Here is a 22,580-nt window from a genome sequence, read left to right as displayed (position 1 = left end):
AAAATCCTAAAAAATCCTATTTTTTGCTTTAAATGAAATAAAACTTAAACTTTATGATAATGATGGAAAATAAAAGAGGACCTAAAACAGAACCTTGAGGTACCCCTGTGTTTACTTCACGGAAGAACGAACTATAATTGTCCATGTTCGTTTAGAAAGTTTAATTTAATTTAAGTTCAACTAGTTGCCTGGGCAACATTTCTCATTTTTAACTTAAATAACTAAAAATGAAAAAATAAATAAAAATGTGTTTTGACTAAAATTAAAATGAAAATATAAAAATAAAAGCCAATTCAAAATATTAATACAAATCTGAATATTAAAGTAACATTGATAAATATTTATGCAATATATAATGCAAACTTATTCAAATCAAGCATTTTTCGCCATCATGCTTTAAGAAAGTATATGGAAACTATTAAAGATAATTATTCATAAACATCTTTATGTGCAGAAATATAGCTGCAAATGAGCCATCTTATATCAGACTTTATCTTAGACACTTTCTGCTTTTTCTTCTTGAAGCACTTTAGATTGGATGAGTTTATTCACGCACAGAGAGGTGTACTTTATGAAATCCTGCCTTGCTCTTGTAACTTTCATGATGTTTTCTTTAAAGTTTATATAGTGAACTCCCAAGAGCAAACGGAGTGAGTACAAATCAGTCCGCGTGCATCTGGGAATCATTTGGCTAATGGCTCGGCTGTAATGCATTTGGCCAGAGACGCGGCGCGCTTTGCTTTTACAGCAGCGTTGGCTGATATTAATCAGAGCTGGCGAGAGTCCTTCATCTGAGAGTTAAAACAGTGTTTATGGGTCTGAAAAACCCAAGAACAGCCTCGTAATCAGAAAAGATTGCACTTAAAAGCATCTTCATTTCACTCTCGCTGCAAAAAGTATCCCAGTTGTGAAATGACAAATAAACATCCATAATTGTGTTGCGTCAAGTTTGACTCCAAACGAAGTCTTGAAAACCAATTAAAATCCATGTGTTTTAATGTTGAGCTCAATTCACTGCAAATTAAACTGTACTTCTGTCTTGTTTTCCAGTTCAAATATCTAAACATTCTTAAATCAAGATACTTTTACCGGAGAAGCAAAATAGCTGAAGATATTTAATATTAATGAAAAATAATCAAAATGAAGTGAGTTTATGATTCAAACAAGAACAAATATCTGCCAGTGGGGTCAGGAAAAATAAACTTTATTCAAAGGGAAAACAAGATGATTTGAGCCCATTGGCAGATAAAACTGAAATGAAATGTAAAACGTTCTGTGTTCAGCGGAAAAGCTTTGATTTATAATTTAACGCTGCAGATCCACTGATTTCAGTCCGGATATGCTGCAAAAAGGCTCTCTTCAATGAGCCCAAAATGTACTTTCATGGACATTTTTAAAAAGATTTTTTCCTTTTTAGATGAATTTTAGATGCTCTGTCATATAGTGAAAGAGCTCATATATTTACTAGATGTTTTTTTTATAACGTCAAATCAAGTAGTTTTTATTTGTTTTTCACACTGTAAAACTGATATGATCAGTAAGTCATGGCAACATGTTTTTACATTACTTTAACTCATCAAAATAAGTTAAGAAAGCTACATGAGATTCATTTTTTTAAGTCAGTTTAATGTAACGCAACACTTTACAATAAGTTCTGATTTGTTGGAATTTTTTACAGTAAAAGCAGCTTTACAGAAATAATCAAACAATATGTTTCTTGTTGTTGCAAGACAAACATTGTTAAACGAATGCATAAAATTTTCTTTCATTATTGACGTTTTATTGTTATTATGATTATTGTAATTTCTAAAACTCTTAGTTTGCCTTGAAAAAGCCTTTGCTGCTGGTGTTAAATGATAAATAAATAAATGAGATGGACATTCATTGACCAATCAGAACTTGTGCTTTAGAAACTCAGATTTTACGCACACGGCGATCCGCCGAATGTTCTCTAAACACCCTTAAACACCTGTTTCAGCTTTCTGATTATTGCTAATATTCTCTCGGAGCCATTATTCAGTCATTTGGGTTCGTTTGCAGAAGGAAAGTCCCTCATAAATCATCATGTCAGCACTCTCTAATAACGCAGCGATTCTCTGAAACCTGTCGGCTCGAGGCTGCAGATATTTACCCAGCATGCATGTGAAAACAAACCTCGCTCACATCCTGTTTGAAGGCCTCATGTTTACTGGAGATTAATGGAGTGTCTGGGAGCACAGGAAGTCATGTGACTGTGACAATTAGTAGCATTTTAGATTATGTCATGTGGACGTTTTGCTAAGGAAATGATGCTTTGCATGTGAGATTTATTTTAGTGCATGTTTCTCTTCTGATTATGACAGTGAAATTCAAAGTGTACCACAAATCTAGCCATATGTTTGTATTTATAAGTAATGTTATTTAGATTGCAGTGTTATGATGTAGTTTCTTATTATGGTAAAAACATGGTAACTTTCCTTATGATATACAATTAATGATGATAAACTTTACATTTATTAATTTGGTAACACTTTAGTTTGGGGACCAATTCTCACCATTAACTAGTTGCTTATTAGCATGCATATTACTAGCATTTTGGCTGCTTATTAGTAATTATAAAGCACATTTTAATGCCTTATTCTGCATGATCATATTCTACATTCTAAACTTAACAACTACAATAACTACCTTACTAACTATTAATAAGCAGTAAATTGGTAGTTTATTGAGGCAAAAGTCAGAGTGAGTAGTGAATACGTGTTCCTCAAAATAATGTGTGATCAGTTTTGCTTTGAAGCCAATTTTACCAGCTCTTTAACATTTAATCTGAATTGTAATTATAAGTAAATAATCTACAATATGAAAGATAAACAACTTTTTTGCAGTTTATTTTCAGTATAAACACTTACCAGAAAGTACGTCTGGTTTCTGTTGCCTTCTTGATGAGGATCCAGCGTTGCCAATTTTATTTTCTCAGTAAAACCAGATTCAACCCACATTGAGCAAAAGGCAAATTAAGTCAATTTTATTCACCCGAAAACTAATTAAATTCCAATCTTGAAGTCATTAAGGGAAGTTAATACAGAAACATATGTGTGTTCTTATGCAGTTTGCCTTTAATTTGTGGCAATTTGGCCGTAATTTAAAGTTTATTTATTTTATTTATCCCATTTTTAACCAGGAAGACCTCAGTTAGATATTACAGTCTCTTCTTCCTGGTAAAGACGGCAATGCTTAAAGTTTCTCAAGATAACAATACTAAAAAATACACATATACAATCAATAAGTAAAGACAAATCAAGAAAAACATTTACAGACAGTCTGCAAAAGACATTTGAAAGTGCTCAAAGCAGGAAGTTTAACTAGACTGAGTTTATTTTGCAGTTTATCCCAAACCCAAGGAGCATGAAAAGAAACAAAAAGATATTCCCTTGGGACTTTCAGTCGAGTTTGAGTTGCAGATGTAGTGCAATAACTATTTGTGTAAGAGGTTAAAAGATTAGAAATATAAGTATCTAATTTACTTAAAAGTGCCTTCGCGATACATAAAAGCTTATGCAGTTTTCTCCTGTGATGTAGAGATGACCAAGCTAAAGATTCGGATAAAACAAAAACCACAAACAAAGCTTAAGTCTTCATGATAAACACTGTAATTTCCTGAAATGCAACTGAATGCATAAATAAAAGATCGCCATAATCAAATATAGACAGAAAGGTACTTCCGAGACCCAAATCATTGATAAAGACAGAAAATAAAAGAGGACCTAAAACAGATCCTTGAGGTACCCCTTTATTTACTTTTTAATTTTCCACGGAAACGCATTTTGTTCGTTCAGAATGATAGTTTTTTTAGAGCACTAACTGAGACTAAGAGAGGCAGTATTTCTGTGTGATTTTAACACGATGGAGCGCTCCGAACATAATGAAGTGATTGTAATGGGATCTGCATGGAGAAACAGGACCCTGAAACAATTCGCCGACCTGTCACCGTGAGGTCACATGACTCTGACATCATTTCCCTTGAGTTTCCTGTTTCTGTCGGAGTGTCAAAAAAGTTTTCAATCAGCATAAATTACCCTCGATAATTACCCACAGTGTGTGTGTGTGTCGGTTAATCCTGATCGACTGAAGGTGGTTTCGATCTGAAGGCTTTGTAATCACTGTCACAAACTCTGAATGTGGGTTGGAAGAGCAGTAGAGTGAGAAGAGACGAGCGTTTTTCTTTCCCACATGTTGCACCTGGGAGTGTTTGGAATGAGGGAGGAATCTGGAAGCGTTTAAGTCAGATTCTCCTCAAGCGTTACAGTGAATCCTCAGTCTGAGAAGTCGACTCTAGTGGATCAGCAATAGACTCTGATAATGTCAAGATATCTCTTAAACTCTTCTGTGTCTGACTTTGAATCTGTGACGAGTTTCTCAGGTTTAGTCTGGATTAGTACTGGAGTACAGCTCAAATTAGTTCATGTAGTAGAGCACAATGATTGAATAACAGTGGTGTGGGTCAACTGGATTCAATCCGGATTTTACACTAGATTTTACACTATTTGGTCCATGTTCGTGTTTGGACACACCAGCTGAAATCTTGTTGAAATAAGTGTTCAACAACTGTAAACCAGTCTAGAACTGAAGAATTCAGTCTCCACGTATCGATGTGGTTCAGTACTGGTCCAGTCCTGGTCACGTCTGGATCCCAGATGGGAAAGAAAAGGGCAACGGATCTGTCCGGATCAATAGTTCACACTCATCTGAGTCAGAGATTCATCCTCCGCTGTGTGGAATAATTCAACCACACCATCAGATTCAATTAGACGAAATGAATCAAAGACCGCAGATGGAAAGATTTCAATAGTAGGAAAATGTTTGTTGGCTTTTTGTTTTGTAATCATTGATAAAACTGCATGTCTATATATATATATATATATATATTATGTTACATATAGACCTGTGCCAATATCGGTAATGCGATATATCGCGATAATGAATATGCACGGTATTGTTATCGCGGGCATTTCAAAATATCGTAAATAATAATTTATTACCAATATTAACATTTTTATAATGCATTTAAGAATACTTTCTCCATCAACCGTATAAAATGCACAACACCACTGTATACGCTCAGATGTAAACAATCCCAACGTGCACGAGAAGCACATGACAGAACGAGTGAAGGAGATGCGCAGAAATGTTAGAAATGTTCTGATTATTTGTTATTGTTCAGTAAAAATTTGAGACATGCGGCTTCACGAGTTTCTCAGGTTTAGTCTGGATTAGTACTGGAGAAACAGTACATAACCTGAGAAACTCGTGAAGCCGCATGTCTCAAATTTTTACTGAACAATAACAAATAATCAGAACATTTCTAATCATTAGGGCATGTTGTAGTCCAGATTAAAATATATATTTGAGGCATTTTATAAACTTCACTAGCGCAGTTGCTTTGTTTATGGGGTTTCCGGGGTAACCGCTGCATTTCTGCTGTTCCATCAGCGCCCTCTGCTGTTAACATGTTAATTCATTATTACCAAACTGACAATGAAAAATACTTATAAAGCATTAATTATTCTTAGTTACTGTTTAATAACATTACTAAAATCAAAATAACTTATTTAATGGACCTGAGATAAAACTAACAATGATCAGTTGTGTTTATTAACTAACATTAACAAAAAATAACACTTTCGTTAACAAATGTAGCTGTTGCTTAATCTGAGTTAATGCATTAAATAATGAGACCTTATTGTAAAGTGTTTCCTGTTGTTCTTTATAGCCTAATTCTTTTGCACTCTGTTTGAAAATTTGACTTTACATTTTTTGTGTTTTATTATTGTATTTAAACATTCAGAGTTTTTTTTTGTTATTACAAAAAGAGTTCTTAAACCTGTTATACTGACAACACTTTTTTTTGCAACTTATTTCAATATCGTGATAATACCGTATACCGTGATAAAAGCTTCAGCAATTAATCGCAACATAAAATTTGATACCGTCACATGCCTAGTTACATATAATGAACTGAAAGGAAGATTTCACACAGGGCTCATTTCGTAGTATCCTTGAACCATAAACTATTCCAGTCTGGACTTTAAATATGTGATGAGCTCAAGATACACAGATTCACTGCAGGGCCAAATATGGATGAACAAACGCAGCGCTTCATGTCTGAAAGAGCAAACGGAGAACTGCTGATGGAGAAATGAGTTCATGACACGCTAAAGCCACGAGTGTTTGACCTGAACAACACAGCTGATCTATATATATATATATTATTTAAATGAAAATATATCATATACTATAACTTTTGTGACATTCTTTTCATGGCATGTTTACCATTATGTTAGGTTATGGTATAGTTTTTAACCACGTTATGTTTGTCGTCCTCGTCTGTTTATGTGTTTGGTGATTTATTGACATGCAGATCTTACCAGCTGCTCCGTTCAGCGTCTGTCTTCTACGTTCATTCCTGCAAAAGACCTTCACAAAGACACACAGTGTATGTTTATGATGATCAGTGTAGGTGACAGTGATTCTGCTGATGTTCCTCATGGATTCGGCTCCATCTGTCCCGGCCTTTAATGAGCGCTGTGACATTTTCCGGCCCGTTTGAGGTTCTGCCAGGGTTCGTGAGTGACGGCTTCAGATTTACTGCGATCTTTGAAGACTCTGATCCTCTCATGTGGTTTTCATATGCACTTGATCTTCTTGTGCTGTGTAATGGCAATGGTATTCAGCTATGAGAAGTCTACTTAAATATGCTCTTTTATATCCATTTATAATGGATATATTTTTGTTGAACATGATTTGTTGATTGTAATGGACTGTTGTGCCTCATTCATTCGTCTCATGAGATGTTCAGTGAACTCACTGTGACATCAGCACTTCACATCTGAACCAGTCCTGGAAACACACATTTGATAAAGACATCTGTCCAGTGAGACTCCATGAACCGCGTTTATTTACACATCAAGGGCTTTCATTCATTCTGCATTTGTTTGTATATATGTTATTTTATATATAATATATAATTTGTTATTCTGCATAAAAAAAAGATACAATTGTATCCAATTGATCATTCGGTGTCGTATGTATATGCGTTTTCATTTAATTCAATTATTTTATAATAATAATAATAATAATAATTAAATATTTAATTAATTTATATCATTTAAATTAAATAAATATTTCATTTATATATATATATATATATATATATATATATATAATATGTAATATTTGTTTTATATATAATTTTATATTTGTATTAATTTAATAAAAATAAATAAAATTATAATAAATGTAAGTAAATAAATATGTAAAAATAATAAAAAAATAAATAAAATTATATATTAATTTAATAAAATGTAACTAATAAACAAATTTCTAAATAATAAATATATTAAAAATAAATAAAATTATAATAAAAATCGTAAAAAATATAAACTAATAAACACATTTGTAAATAATAAATAAATAATTTATATATATATATATACTTTGTTGAGTTGAACACTGATATACGATTTTCTTCCTTGTAAATTTGTATATTGTATGAACTTTTAGCAACAGTTGATAATCAATAACTGAGGAAACTCTTGAGACAGACGATTTTCTCTAAGCAATGAGCAAAACTGATGTTACACTGACAGAAAACAGAAATGCATTTCCATAAATCTGGTCTCAAACACACATGGATCTGGTTATGGACTTCATGCATTTTTTGGTGTTCGAGCAATAAACAGTCTAACATATTTCGGTCGATACGCCTGACGAGCTCATTTTTGTTGCCTTTCTGAACAAATGAACTGATTCAGTGTTGATAAAGCTTTCAGAGAGATTCACTCACAGATATTAACAGTATTTTTGTAATTATTTAACTGAATTATGACCTGAACATGTTTTGTGAGATTCACTCGTGTTTCCTTGTATTATCCGTCTCAGAAATAAACGTAATTGAAGCTCAGTAAAGTCAGATTATGAGAATCAAACACACATTCATGCATTAGATGTGATGGTCTGAATCATGCAGCGTCTATTTTAACACTCAACACCTTCATCTTTCTGTCCCATCAGACCCACCTCAGTTTCTCCTCTCCTGTTTTCTCCTCTCTTCCGTCCTCAGATGAAGATGAAGATCGTCCTTCAGTTGTGTGTTCTAGTAAAGCTGACTAGCTCCTAACTACCTTCAGACGTGAGCGTTCACAGTCGTCTCTCCTCGTCCCTGTTTCTCCTCCTCTTTTCCTTTAGGATTTTTGAGGAGTGGTTTGTCCGACCCCATTAGTGTGTGTGTGTGTGTGTGTGTGTGTGTGTGTGTGTGTATCTGATGGTCGCTCACTTATCTGTGTGTTCTTTGATGTGTTGTGCTGCTGGCAAACTCCAGCCCTGTGTTTAAAATACCTCTGTAATGACCTTGTTTATGATGTGTGTGTGTGTGTGTGTGTGTGTGTGTGTGTGTGTGTGTGTGTGTGTGTGTGTGTGTGTGTGTGTGTGTGTGTGTGTGTGTGTGTGTGTGTGTGTGTGTGTGTGTGTGTGTGTGTGTGTGTCTGGATGCTCTTTAGAGCTGCTCAAACCTGTTTCTTTTATTCTCCGTGAAGATCAAATGTAGTAACAGATACTGGGATCTTTTACTGTAGTCCAAACAGGAAGCTGAAGCAGATCCAGCTTATATATCTGTCAAGTCAAGTGTTTTAAATAACCTTCTGTGATGTGATGTGGCTTCGGATAAACAAAATCTGACAGAAAATATATATTTTTATGGTATTCTGCACAATGAGAAAAACTGTGTTGATTAGCATTGCATTATAAATATAATTTATTATTATGAAAATACCCAACATGGCATGAAAAACACAGATAAATCATATATATCGTCACAATCGCGTCTTCAAAAGTGTCTATCTGCATGTTATAGTAATCTCTGGAAGTCTCTCACTCTCGAATGCTTCTCTACTATCTGTTATGCGAAAACAGTATGCAAACAGAGTAGTATGTCCGAATTCATAGTATTTCTCCAAATGTTCATGGTTTTGAGCCAAACGCCCTGAGGGATGTTGTTTTGTCAAGCATTTTCATGACAATCTTACAGGAGTTTTTTTTCTCAATGGATGAGGCTGACACTCATATTTCAAAGAAAAGGTATCGAATCCCGGCGCATATTAATAAATTATGGTCACTATAAGATTCTGAGAGTAAATCAGAGACAGAAATTGAAGCTTGAGTCTTTTTAATGATGTATAGTTTGTCAAGGTAAATTTGAGCTCATTTAAACAAAGAAGCTTCAGTGCGTCGGCATCCTTGTGAAGGTTAACAGATTTAAAAAAGCAAACACATTTACCCCTTATTATTATCATTGCTATTATTAAAATTAAAAAAAAAATGTATTATGTTATAATATTGTTATTGATAATTGCATTTTTTAAATTGTGAAGTATGGCTTAGCTCTAGTGGCCTATGACGATGTATGCATGGGCTACTGTGACGAATTATTGGAAATAAATCAGTGTCAGTCGAGTAATGCGGCTAAAATGATAACCTAGTTCACAGCACGAATGATTATTTCACTTTAACCTTTAACCCTATGTAGATAACAAAGTATTTGCTGCCAAATTGAGTTAAGGACCTATCAGCCTGTGCCATCTGGAGTTTCATGACAGAACTAGGTGTGTAGATACATGTAATTTATCTTTTTTTATTTAACCTATTTAATTTTTTTTTTTTTTTTTTTTTTTTACTATTTTATTATTATTTTTTTATTTTACTATTTTTTTTTTAATTTTACTATTTCATTTTATTTTACTATTTTACTATTTTATTTTTTTATTACTTTTTTTATTTTACTATTTAATTTTATTTTTTTACTTTACTATTTTTTTACTATTTTTTATTTTATTTTACAATTTTATTTCTTATTTTACTATTTTATTTTATTTTTTTATTTTACAATTTTATTTCTTATTTTACTATTTTATTTTATTTTTTTATTTTACTATTTTTTATTTTTTTATTTTACTATTTTATTTTCTATTGTACTATTTTATCATTTTTTTATTTTACTATTTTATTCTATTTATTTATTTTTTATTTAATTTTTTTATTTAATTTTTTATTTAATTTATTTATTTTAACAGACTGAATCGTGTACTGTCTCATGAGCGGATGTGGACGCCTCTCCTCTGTTTCTCTAGAGAATCTTCTGCATTATTGCTTCCAGATGTCTGTCGATGGTTTTCTCTCGGCTTTGTCCGTTCTGGTTTGAATTTAAGCCAACCGCTTGCAGAACACGGTGGCTTGTGGTTCGCATCCTTTGAAAAAAAATAATAAATAGCTCTGGAAAGACATGAATTAATGAAATATGAATTGTGGCACGCCACTAGCGCTGTTGTTGGAGTGTTGGTGTGACACGTTCTCATCCCACATCTCTCTCTGTCTCTGTAGTGTTCGGTGTCCTGTGGGAAGGGAATCAAAGAGCGACAGATTGTGTGTGTCGACCAGAATCAGACCCAGATCGAGGACGAGAGCTGTGCTCATCTGAACCCGCCCAGAACACAGAAGGCCTGTAGGGCGGGACCCTGCCCCGGCTGGAGAGCCAATCAGTGGAGAGCGGTGCGTCAATCAGAGAATTATATTTTATAGTTTTTTTCTTTTATTTTTATTTTTTATTATATTTTGTTTTATTTATTTATTTTATAAGTAAATGAACACACAATATTCCTAAGATACTTTTATTCAAGTAATGCCAAAAATAAGTCATAAGTTTTATTTTGTATTTTATTTTACATTTTATCATATCTTATTTTATATTTTTTTATTTTTGTATTATTTTGTGATGTTATGTTGTTATTTTATTTTATTTTGTTATTTTATTTTATTTTATATACTTTTATTTTGTTAAGTTATGCTATTTTATTTTGTTATTTTATTTTTTTTATTTTGTTATGTTATGTTATTTTATTTTGTTATTTTATTTTATATATTTTTATTTTGTTATGTTGTTATTTTATTTTTTTATTTTATTTTATATATTTTTATTTTATGTTATGCTATTTTATTTTATTTTGTTATTTTATTTTATACATTTTTATTTTATGTTATTTTATTTTTTATATATTATTTATTTTGTTGTTATGTTATGTTAGTTTATTATTTAATTTTATATATTTTTTTGTTATGTTATGCTATTTTATTTTGTTATTTTATTTTATTTTATATATTTTTATTTTATTTTATTTCATATATTTTTTTATTCTGTTATGTTATTTGTAGTAAATATACACAGTACTCCTACATAAAGATACTTTTATATGTAAAATGCCAACATACATCATAAATTATTGTATATAATTCTTAAATATTATAATTCACATCTTACTGTATTTATTTTATTTTCTATTATTTATCAGTAATAGTAGTATAGTAAAAGAACATACAATACTTTTATACAAAAAATGCCAATAAGTTAGTGTATATTATTTTTTATGTTATTTATTTATTTTTATTTTTTTATGGTATTATTAGTAAATGAACACATTCTCCCATAAAACATATTTTTTCCCCTTTTGAAAACACACATTTTATAAATAACATACTTTTTCCAGTAAAATACTAGAAACAATATGTGGCTATTCTGATTAATGTAGTAAATCCACCCAGTGTTCTGATTGGCTGTGGTGTGTTGGATCACGTGGGACGTCCAGGCCATCTCTTGCCCCAGTTTATCCCCCAAACCGCGTCATGATCCCCATCATTCCCCTCTGGAAGCAATCATCTCCTCTCACATGCCTGCCCAGAGCGTGAAATCAGCAGAAAGACATGTTTTATATCTGAACAGGGGCGAGTGTGACACCCTCACACCAGCAGAGCTGTAATACAGACGTCCCGCTCCGCTCCAGCCGCTGCTCACTCACTGACTGTAATAATCAGCTCGTGTGTGTGTGTGTGTGTGCAGTGTTCGGTGAGCTGCGGCGCTGGCGTTCAGTCCCGTGAGGTCTTCTGCAGGTTAAAGGGCAGAGGTCGCGTCCGGGATGACATGTGTGACATGCGTGCGCGTCCCGTCCCGCTCCGGTCCTGCTTCCACACCGGATGTCAGACGCACAGCTGGACGGCACACGGGTGGCAGGACGTGAGTAACACATGGAGAAGCGTGTTTGCTGCTCGGTCACGGTTACACACACCTCACACTCATGATGATGATGGGCTGATGCAGAGCTGGAGAAACAGACACAAACCAGCCTGACCTGCTGAGAGACGGTTTATTTTGTTTTGTTTTGTTTATTTTGTTGTATATTTTTAATATATATGTACTATATATATATATATATATATATATATATATATATATATATATATATATATATATATATATATATATATAACAATATATATATATATATATATATATAACAAATAGTACTTATACTTAAAATATTTTTATACAAAAAAGCTAATAGTCATACATCACAATCAGAGAAACCTGAAAGTCTCTTTATTTTAATTTATTTTGTTTAATTTAATTTGTATTATTAGTAAATTAATTTATAGTACTTTTACTGTACACAATATACTATTATACAAAAAATGGTAATATGTCATAAGTCAGAGCTAATTCAAGCTATAGTCTATTTTATTTTATTAATAATAAATGAACAGTTCTTATTTAATATAGAAAAGTATATGTTCATATTACTTTATAATTGTATACAAAATTAAAATTATTAAAGAAAAATAAATAATAAATTATTATTATTATTATTATTTTATTATATATATACAGTATATATATATATATATATATATATATATATATATATATATATATATATATATATATAATATTATTAATAAATAAACATGAAATACTTTTATACAAAAATAAATGTTAATTTTATTTTTAATATATTATTATTTAATTATTATATAACTTATTATAAATATTTATTATTAATAAATAAAAATGAAATTGTGTTTTTACTTTATTTTAATATTTTATATATATATATATATATATATATATATATATATATGTGTGTGTGTGTGTGTTATTAATAAATAAACTTAGAAAAAATGCTAATAATAAGTCATACATCACAATCAAAGAAAGCTGTAATCTATTCATTTTATTTTGTTTAATTTAATTTAATTTTTTATTAGTAGTAAATGAACTTGTACTTTCACTGAACATAAGATAATTTTATTCAGAAAATGCTAATAAGTCATAATCTATAATTTATTTTATTATTATTAATAATAAATGAACACACTTCTAATACATAAGATAATTTTAAGTAGAAAGACTGAAATAGTATTTTCTTACTCCAATCATCCTTGTTTTATTTCATTAATTCATTATGTATTTAAATATTAGATCATTAAAAGAGAAATATATACAAATATACAGAATACACTGTAAAAAAAAATAATAAAAAATTCAGAGTTGTGAATAAAACAAAGATTATTAGAGTGTGTTATAGAAGAAAATACCAATAATAAAATATTATTTTATAAAAAGGCCTATAAGAAGTCAAGTTATTGTATTATATTTTGTTTTAAACACATAATATAAAAGATACTTTTCTTTAAAAAATGATCCGTCCTCCTCTTTAAAAACAGGAAGGAAGTAAAGTAAGATAAAGCTGAAAAAAGTGCAATAAAGTGCAAAAAGTGCAATAACATTTTAACTTTTTTTCTGTAAAATACTAGAAACAATATATGAATATATTGATATAAAAAAATATATATTATTTGAGTTTTTCTAGTTCAGAATTCAGTGAGTGAAAATGTCAGTGACGAGAAGATGAAGAATACCAAGAATCGACCCACTTCAGCCCAAAATCACAAGAAACATATTGTAAAAATCAGCATAAAGAAAACAAAGCCTGTTTTAGGAGCTTTAGGGTTTTTGCATATTGTTGCTGGTCTTTGTTTCGGTGATCGTGGTCTGGAGGTGATGTGAGGGTTTGTGTGATGATAAGATCATCTCCAGATGATAGATGGCAGAACAACAGCTCAGACTTCAGAGGAGAAGCACGTCACCACGTCTTTCATCGCTCCTCTAAAGCTCCAGATATCAAACACATGCTCTGATGTTTCTGCTGTTTATGGTTTCTGTCATCTCAAATGTAATCTGCTTGATTTGTGTCCTCTGTCTCTCCTAACCTTTGACCTTAAACATGTTTCCTGAACATGAGCTGTAATGGTGCAGCAGCGCCCTCGTCTGGAGCATCTCGCAACTACATCCACAACCACAGATTTATATGGGAATTACTCAGAAAAGGATGTTCAGAGAGTTTGTGCTGTGTCAGTTTAATGTTCTGTGTGTGTGTGTGTGTGTGTGTGTGTGTGTGTGTGTGTGTGTGTGTGTGTGTGTGTGTGTGTGTGTGTGTGTCCAGTGTAACGCCACCTGTGGACGGGGCGTGAGGTCCCGGTCGGTGTTTTGTCAGGACGGAGGGATGAAGGTGGTTTCTGAACTCATGTGTGACGCCTCTACCAAACCCCACACACACGAGCCGTGTCACAGCGCCACCTGCCGGTACGTCTGGGTCACTGCAGCATGGAGTCAGGTATGCCTGTCAATCACAGTTTGGACACGCCTCCTCATGCTTTAGTATGGTTTTGACATACAGTCATGAACTATGAAAGGGAAGTGTGGGAATTATGAAGTGATCAAAAATATTGACGTATGATGGACACTTTCCTACAGTTTCTGCTCTAATTCACATTAAATAAATTTATGAAAATAAGTAAAATAAATAAATTCCTTCACTTTCTGTTCAAATTTCTATAAAAATGTAAAACTAAAATAAATAAAAAATGAATTTCTTCACTTGCTGCTTCAATTCACATGAAAACAAATAAATTGCATGTAAAATGCAATGTTATAATAACAATTTATTTGCTTGCTGTTCCTTCACATAATTAAATAAATAAAATAATAAATAAATATAATTAATAATAATTAATAATAATTAAATCCCTTCACTTGCTGTTCAAATTCATATATAAAAAATAAAATACATACATAAATGAATTAATTTACTTGTTGTGCCAATTCACATAAATGTAAATAAATAATGCATATAAACAATAAACAAACAATTACGTTTCTTCACTTGTTTTTTAAATTCCTATAAAAAAAAATGAAATTCATTCACTTTCTGCTTCAATTTGCATTAAAAAACAAATAAATAAAATTATAAATAAATGTTAAAATAACAATTTCTTCACTTCACAATAAAAAAATAAAAAATCCTTCACTTGCTGTTCAGATTCATATAAAAATAATAAATAAAAAATGAATAAATGAATTAATGTACTTTTACCAATTCACATAAAATATAAATAAATAAATAAATAAATATAAAACATTAATAAATAAATAATAATAATTATAAATATTTGTTACAATAATGATTTTTTTCATGTATCTCCAATAAACAAATAAATAAATAAATATAAAACATTAATAAATAAATAATAGTAATAAATATTTGTTACAATAATGATTTTTTTTCACATGTCTCCAATAAATAAATAAATAAATAAATATAAAATATTAATAAATAAATAATAATAAATAAATATTTGTTACAATATTTATATACAATAATTATTTTTTTCACGTGTCTCCAATATATAAATAGCTTCACTTGCTGTTCAAATTCCTAATATATATATATATATGTTATATTAAAAGTTTATGTGATATATATATGTAAAGTAAAAAAATAAAATGATGATGCTGCAATTCAAATAAATAAATAAATAAATAAATAATGAAATCCTTTTACTTGCTGCTGCAATTTAAAAATAATAATAATTAATTAGTAAATTAATACAATTATTTAAAAAAATAATAGTAATAAAAATAATTCTAAAAGCATTAGTGTTGTAAAACATTCACACATGTACGCATTATAAGCGCTAGATGAGGAATATGAGCTCATGAGGTGATTGGTGTGTTCAGTGTTCGGTGAGCTGCGGTTCTGGACTCCAGCGGCGGGCGGTTCGCTGCTCTGCCGTGACCTCTGACCTGCAGTCGTATTCTCACGCGGCGTCGCCCTCCGAATGCAGCGAGCGCCCTCCGGCCGACAGCAGGCCCTGCCGGCTCTCCGCCTGCCCGTCTCCTGCGGTCTGGAGCGTGGGTCCGTGGAGCGAGGTGCGTGAGATTGAGAGACGAGCGTCTGTTCTGTCTGTACTGATGCTGTGATGTGGACTGATCTGTGCTCTGGTCTTCAGTGCTCTCAGACGTGCGGCGCTGGAGTCATGCGGAGGACGGTGGAGTGTCCCTCGCCTGAGACCTGCTCGCCGTCCAGCCAGCCGGAGTCCAGCGCCACCTGCAGACGGACGGACTGTGAGTGTGAGCCGAGCGACAGGCTTCACGCCCGCGCCGACACGTCGAGCTCATGTGTGTGTTTCCTGATCAGGTGAGCTCCACGCCAGCTGCCGGCAGCTCCAGGTGAAGGGAGGCGTCAGGACGGACGGAGAACATCACATCAGAGTCCGCTCCAAGATCCTCCGCGTTTACTGTGCCGAGATGCAGAGCAGCTTCCCCAGAGAGTACGTGACGCTGCGCAGCGGACAGACGGAGAACTACTCCGAGGTGTACGGATACAGGTGAACACATGATGTATAATACACTGCAATACTGAGACAAACACTCCTTTTAATGGAAACTAAATATTAATATATTTATACTACTGATCAAAAGTTTGGAATCATTAGGGTTTTCTGATGTTTTTGAAATTATTATAATAAACTAATTCATACATGAATAAATTAAATAGAATGTATTATTTTTATAATTACAATTAAAAGAAAAAATTATAATAAAAATAATTCATTATATATAGATATATATAAATCGCCATTATCATTAATTATAGTGATTCTTTTATTTTAGTTATAACTAATAATCAAAATAATGTATAATAATTTTTATTTTAAATATTTATTAATATTATTAATATTATAATATATATATATATTACTTTTAATCATTTTTAAATAGTTAAACTTGATTTTAACTTAAAATTAATTTTAATTTATTTTATAATAATAATAATGAATTATAAATATTATATATAGTATTATATACAGTATTTATGTTCATAATATATAATTACTATATATAGTGATTATTTTTTAATTAAACGTAATCAAAATAATGAATAAATAGTATTTATTCATTATATATATTTTTAAGTATTTATTCATTATTGAGATTATTAAGTTTAATTTCATTCACATTATATTATTATTATTATTATTGTTATTAATTATATTGTTTATTTTATTTTAATTAAAACTAATCAAAATAATGAATAATAAAATCATGCATAATACAAAATTTTATTCATATATATGAATACAATTTTGTTATAATAATGAATAATAACAGAGCATCGAATCATCATATTAGAATGATTTCTGAAGGATCATGTGACTCTGAAGACTGGAGTAATGATGCTGAAAATTCAGCTTTGATCACAGGAATAAATTACACTTTACTATATATTCACATAGAAAACAGATGAATAATATCTCACTGTTTTTACTGTATTTTTGATCAAATAAATGCAGTCTTGGTGAGCAGAAGAGACTCATTAAAAATGTTAATAATTCCAAACTGTTGACCAGTTCTGTATAATCAATGTCTCGATTCATACGTGGGAAACTCACATCATCCCACATTTATTTCCAGGCTCCAGAACCCCTTTGAATGTCCGTATAACGGCAGTCGGCGGCAGGACTGCGCGTGCAGGAACGATTACGCCGCGGCCGGTTACACCGTCTTCCAGCGGGTGCGGCTCGATCTGTCCACGATGCGCATCATCAGTGAGTCCTCAACATTGATTAAAAAATATGCAATATATATTTACAGCATTATGAATCTGTGCTAATGTTAGTTGATATAAATACACTTGTTTATGTTAGTCTGCTGTGCATTAAATAATATTAACTAATACATGTGGAAATGAACATTAAGAGTAATGAATGCTGTTTTGTTCATTATTGTAAAGTGTTGAATTTGATCTGATTGTGTGTAATTGTGTTTCAGCGACTGATGTGAAGTTCAGTCAGACTCTGTTTGGTCGCTCCGTCCCGTTTGCGTCCGCAGGAGACTGTTACAGCGCCGCTAAATGTCCTCAGGTACGTCATTACACGACCGAGACCAAAATCACACAAATCAGAAATCAAGAGCTAATGTGTGGAAGAGGAAGTACACTAATGTTTGAAAGTATGATTTTTAATGTTTTTGAAAGAAGTCTCTTCTGGATGATTTTATTTCAATTTATTTAAAAAACGCAGTAAAAATTATGAAATGTAAATTGTAAATGTAAATCAGCTGTTTACTATGTGAATATACAGTAAAGTGTAATTTATTCCTGTGATCAAAGCTGAATTTTCAGCATCATTACTCCAGTCTTCAGTGTCACATGATCCTTCAGAAATCATTCTGATATGATGATTTGCTGCTTAAGAAACATTTATGATTATTATCAATGTTGAAAACAGTTGTTTTTATCAATATTATCAATGTTTAAACTGTCATACATTTTATTTTCCAGGATTCTTTGAGGAATAAAAAGAACAGCATTTACTTGAAATAGAATTTAAATGTCTTTACTATCACTTTTGGTCAGTTTAATGCATCCTTGCTGAATAAACCCTTCTGAGAGAAAGCTTAGCCAGTCTAAGCTTGTTGGGCTGGTTCTAGATGGAAAGCATTAAATAATTAATTATTTTATTAATTTATTATTTTATTCATTACGGAAGTTAAATGGTCAGTTTGTTTTGATTGTCTCTCTTTCTCTGATTGGTCAGGGTCAGTTTAGTATAAATCTCAGTGGAACCGGACTGAAGGTCGCAGAATCCACGAAATGGGTTTCTCAAGGCAACTACGTCACGCTCAAAGTTCACCGCTCAGAGGTGAGGACGCCTCCTGCCATTAATATTACAGGTCAAGCACAGCAGGGTCATAAACACTGTTTGTTATTGTTAGTGTTCTTATTATTCTTCCTTCTTCCGCTCTGGGAGTCATGGCACCCCACAGATCCGCTGGCGGGAAAATAATGAAATTTGGCATACAGATAGAGGACAATCCCAACATTAACCACAGCAAATTTGAAGTCTCTAACTCAATCCCTCTAGCGCCACCAACTGTCTGAAGTTGCACTTAATTTTATGCCGAAAATTTTGACATTTAGTTTTTTCGCCATTTTGAATTTTCAAAAAAAAAAAAAAACTTTTTCAAGCTCCTTCTAGACAATTTGTCCGATTTTCACCAAAATTGGCACAGATCATTGTCAGACCATGCTGCCAAAAATGTATTAATAGATTTTTGATAAACCAAATCGTTCTTGAAAAACACGCAAACGAATTCAATGAAGAGCACGTCAGAATGGATGAAAGGTCGTATCTCTGGAACGCTTTAGCATATTGAGATGAACATTGGTACATGTCACCACAATCATGACCTGAGGCAACGTGCAGAATTTCAGCACAGTGCCACCTACTGGTGAGGAGAAATGGAAAATTGCTATTTTTGCTAATAACTTCTGAACAGTTTGCCCAAAAATCATAAAACCGGCCACTTTTGATTCAGTGCAATACACCAAGTTGAAAAATACCCAATTAATCCTAATTGGCCAAATTTTCACATTGACCATTTCGAATTTTGTCATAAAATGTTGTATGACTGTTACATGTTTGTCCGATTTCCACCAAATTCGTCTTAGATCATCTCCAGACAATGTCAGCAAAAAAAATATTAAAAGCTTCTTGATTGACCAAACTGTTCTCAAATAACACATAAACAAATTTGATGGCATGGCGCCAAGCTGATTTACAACATCAGTTTCGTAATTGTGCCACCTACTGGTCAAACGTGATACACAGTTTAATAATATTACAAGTGATTGCATTTGTGATTTTTCAGCCATTTTGAATAAATCATATAAAAATGTCTTTAGTTACTCATTGTTGCAGTTGTTCTGAAGCTATCTATGCTTGCATAATCATCATGCCTTCTTTATGCTTGGCCCTGTAATTGCTGCTTGCAGCTATATTTATTTATTATTATTGTACACGTTGATTTAATCATCTTTATTTTATTGTTTCTTTCCCTCGTCTTGCGAAGGACGGCACCAGAATCTACGGCCGCTGTGGCGGTTTCTGTGGGAAGTGTCTTCCTCACCCTCATACGGGCCTTTTTGTCAAAATCCAGTAAGAAAAACGTCCATGACTTTGAACAGAACGCTTCAGAAAGTCTCTCTTTAACGTCTGGCAGCTACGGTAAGCCATCAGAAACCTTTTCGACGTCCCGCTTCAGCACTTTCTCTTAACGAAAGTAACGAGAACCAAATAAGTGAGTCTCTCCAAGAATCAGGAAGCAGAATGGATTTGTATTTTAATGGAAGAGTTGATGCATGATCGGTCTGGTCAGACAAGATCCCGTTGAACCAAATGAAATTGTGATCATTTGGTTGCAACAACAGTGTATGAGGGTGTATTTTTATTTTTAGTTGTAGCAAACGGTCAAATCCCTGGTTCGGGCAGTGTTTGACGTAAAGGGATTTATTTAACAATTTCAAAATATTTCATAATGCAGAATATCTGCTGTTTGTCCATGAAATACTGCATGTAAAAAACACACCGTTAACGAGTTTTAGATGTTTAAGTGCAAAAGACCCTGACGACAGCAAACAGCTTGATATGAAAACATAAATAATTGAATGTTTTGTATATTTGAATGTTTATAATTGGTCATGACAATCTAGAAAAGGACAGAAAACACTGCAGCGCTACTGAAATCTCTTTATCTTGACGATTGTCTTTAATGTAAAATGTCTGAAAATGTAAATAATTGTCCTTGCAAACTAGTCTGTTTAATATATGATAGTTTTTAATATTTAATATTATACAGACATCATTTACGGTGCTAAAGGCAGTTTGATCAAGCATGTGCTTTTGCTTTTTATACGGTTACTAATCTGATTAAAACAGAACAATATGAAGCAATAATTAAAATTCATGCTGAAATAAAACCAGCCTTAGGTGGTTCGCTGGGTTAGTTGACAAGTTGACAAGAGACCGGCTAAACTGTAAAACAGATATCATGTCACAAAATGCAATTATTTGACACATAAAATGGATTTAAACGGACTAGATTAAGTACTTTGTTCAGACGAGCATCACTCCAGTTTTATTAGAAGGGAAGATTCAAGTAGATCAAATTAAAATGGCATAACCCTACCTCTCATAATCATGTGTTTGTACATTATTTATGTTTGACAATATTTATTCTGTAATTCAATGTACATACGTCATATTCTTATGACAAGAAATCGTATTATAAATATCGATCATTTTCTTTTGTCATTAACAAGAGGTTTACAGTGTAATGGTGCTGATTTTACTACTGAAACGACTTTTAACCATCAGCAGGATGGTTATTTTTAGAGATATTTTAACCTGGACGCTTCACTAATGGTCCTTTACTGTATGTAAATATATTAGTCGCGGTAGAATAAATAATTTGAACTAATCAGATGTTTCTTGAAGAGATTTTCCGCTTTCAACCAAAGTCTGCTTGATTACGCTTAATGTATGATTATATATAACTTGAAGGATATTGAGTTTGAAGCTTATCGAGCCTGTTTTAGGTTAACCTACAGTATAACGGATCATCTATGAGCAGCTAACGAACCTTTGACTATCATTGTGTTGATAGACAACTGAACTATATAAGGTCTGTATCAGAAATTAAAGGACTATATATGATGCACTATGTGCCAAGAGTCGTGTCGACATTTACACCTGTATATTAACAGTTCAGCTTTGTGAAATGTGTATTTTTAATATTCATACTTGAAGTGTGAACATCAGACGTTTTGCATCTCTGTGGAATGAAAAACGAGGCTTGTTTTCCACTTGTTGCCCAAAGAGTTTAATACAGTATCCAGTGTTTTTATAATGAAATCATCATCTTTGGTGCTACAGTAAAAATGTAATTGAGATTGTATTGATGTAATGGATCTACAGCACTGTACTAATGCTGATCGTCATAATAAAAGGAAATGTGTTGATTTTTGGTTGGTATGGATGTTTTTTATTGGAAAATTGTTGCATAAGATTTCACCTAAAAGTATGAAAATGTATTTTGGCAATATAATCTGCAGTTTCTCAGAGTCGACTGATGTTAACCAGCAAAGGTAAAAATCACTTTTTGCATCTACATTTGATGAGAAACCAACATAACAGCGGTATTCTGTAAGTATATGGACATTTTATACTTTTATTACACCTGTCATTCAACAAAATGAAACAAGAATTTTAAATACAAGACTATTTTGATATTAATTTCTCATGCAGTAACGCCAGCGGCCAGCAGAGGTCGGTGTTGCTGTGATAAACCGCGCGCTCTCACGTCACATGATGATGCGAACTCATTTTCTCATTCTTTCTCACTCCAGAGAGAGGGAGAGAATGAATGTCAGCAGCACAAAACATGAGAACATGTCCAGACTCTGGTGCTGAGCATACGGAAATAATTTACGTCTGTTTGCCGCGATCCATAACCCTTCCTTTGACAAGGTGAAGCGTCATCA

The 22,580-nt window shown here is 32.3% G+C and overlaps 1 protein-coding gene across 3 annotated transcripts in view; it reads left to right on the top strand.

Moving 5' to 3' along the window:
• LOC137015005 (A disintegrin and metalloproteinase with thrombospondin motifs 20) overlaps positions 1-22,007 on the top strand; it is a 91,356-nt gene extending 69,349 nt beyond the window's left edge. Inside the window, exons 29-38 of one of the 3 annotated variants that reach the window (XM_067379626.1) lie at positions 10,411-10,578; positions 11,921-12,094; positions 14,361-14,531; positions 15,935-16,126; positions 16,207-16,321; positions 16,395-16,584; positions 17,672-17,805; positions 18,029-18,120; positions 18,796-18,900; positions 20,111-22,007. In XM_067379626.1, the coding sequence (XP_067235727.1) occupies positions 10,411-10,578; positions 11,921-12,094; positions 14,361-14,531; positions 15,935-16,126; positions 16,207-16,321; positions 16,395-16,584; positions 17,672-17,805; positions 18,029-18,120; positions 18,796-18,900; positions 20,111-20,200 (1,431 nt within the window). In that variant the 3' untranslated portion in view covers positions 20,201-22,007. Of the gene's footprint in view, positions 1-9,559; positions 9,636-10,410; positions 10,579-11,920; positions 12,095-14,360; positions 14,532-15,934; positions 16,127-16,206; positions 16,322-16,394; positions 16,585-17,671; positions 17,806-18,028; positions 18,121-18,795; positions 18,901-20,110 lie in introns of those variants that run through there. The other 2 variants (XM_067379627.1, XR_010893915.1) reach the window with 2 other exon arrangements.
• Positions 22,008-22,580: the final 573 nt, after the last annotated feature.

Source organism: Chanodichthys erythropterus, chromosome 24 (genome assembly GCF_024489055.1).
Source record: "Chanodichthys erythropterus isolate Z2021 chromosome 24, ASM2448905v1, whole genome shotgun sequence".
In the NCBI taxonomy this organism is placed as follows: domain Eukaryota; kingdom Metazoa; phylum Chordata; class Actinopteri; order Cypriniformes; family Xenocyprididae; genus Chanodichthys; species Chanodichthys erythropterus.
This window is presented reverse-complemented; position numbering and strand designations above follow the sequence as displayed.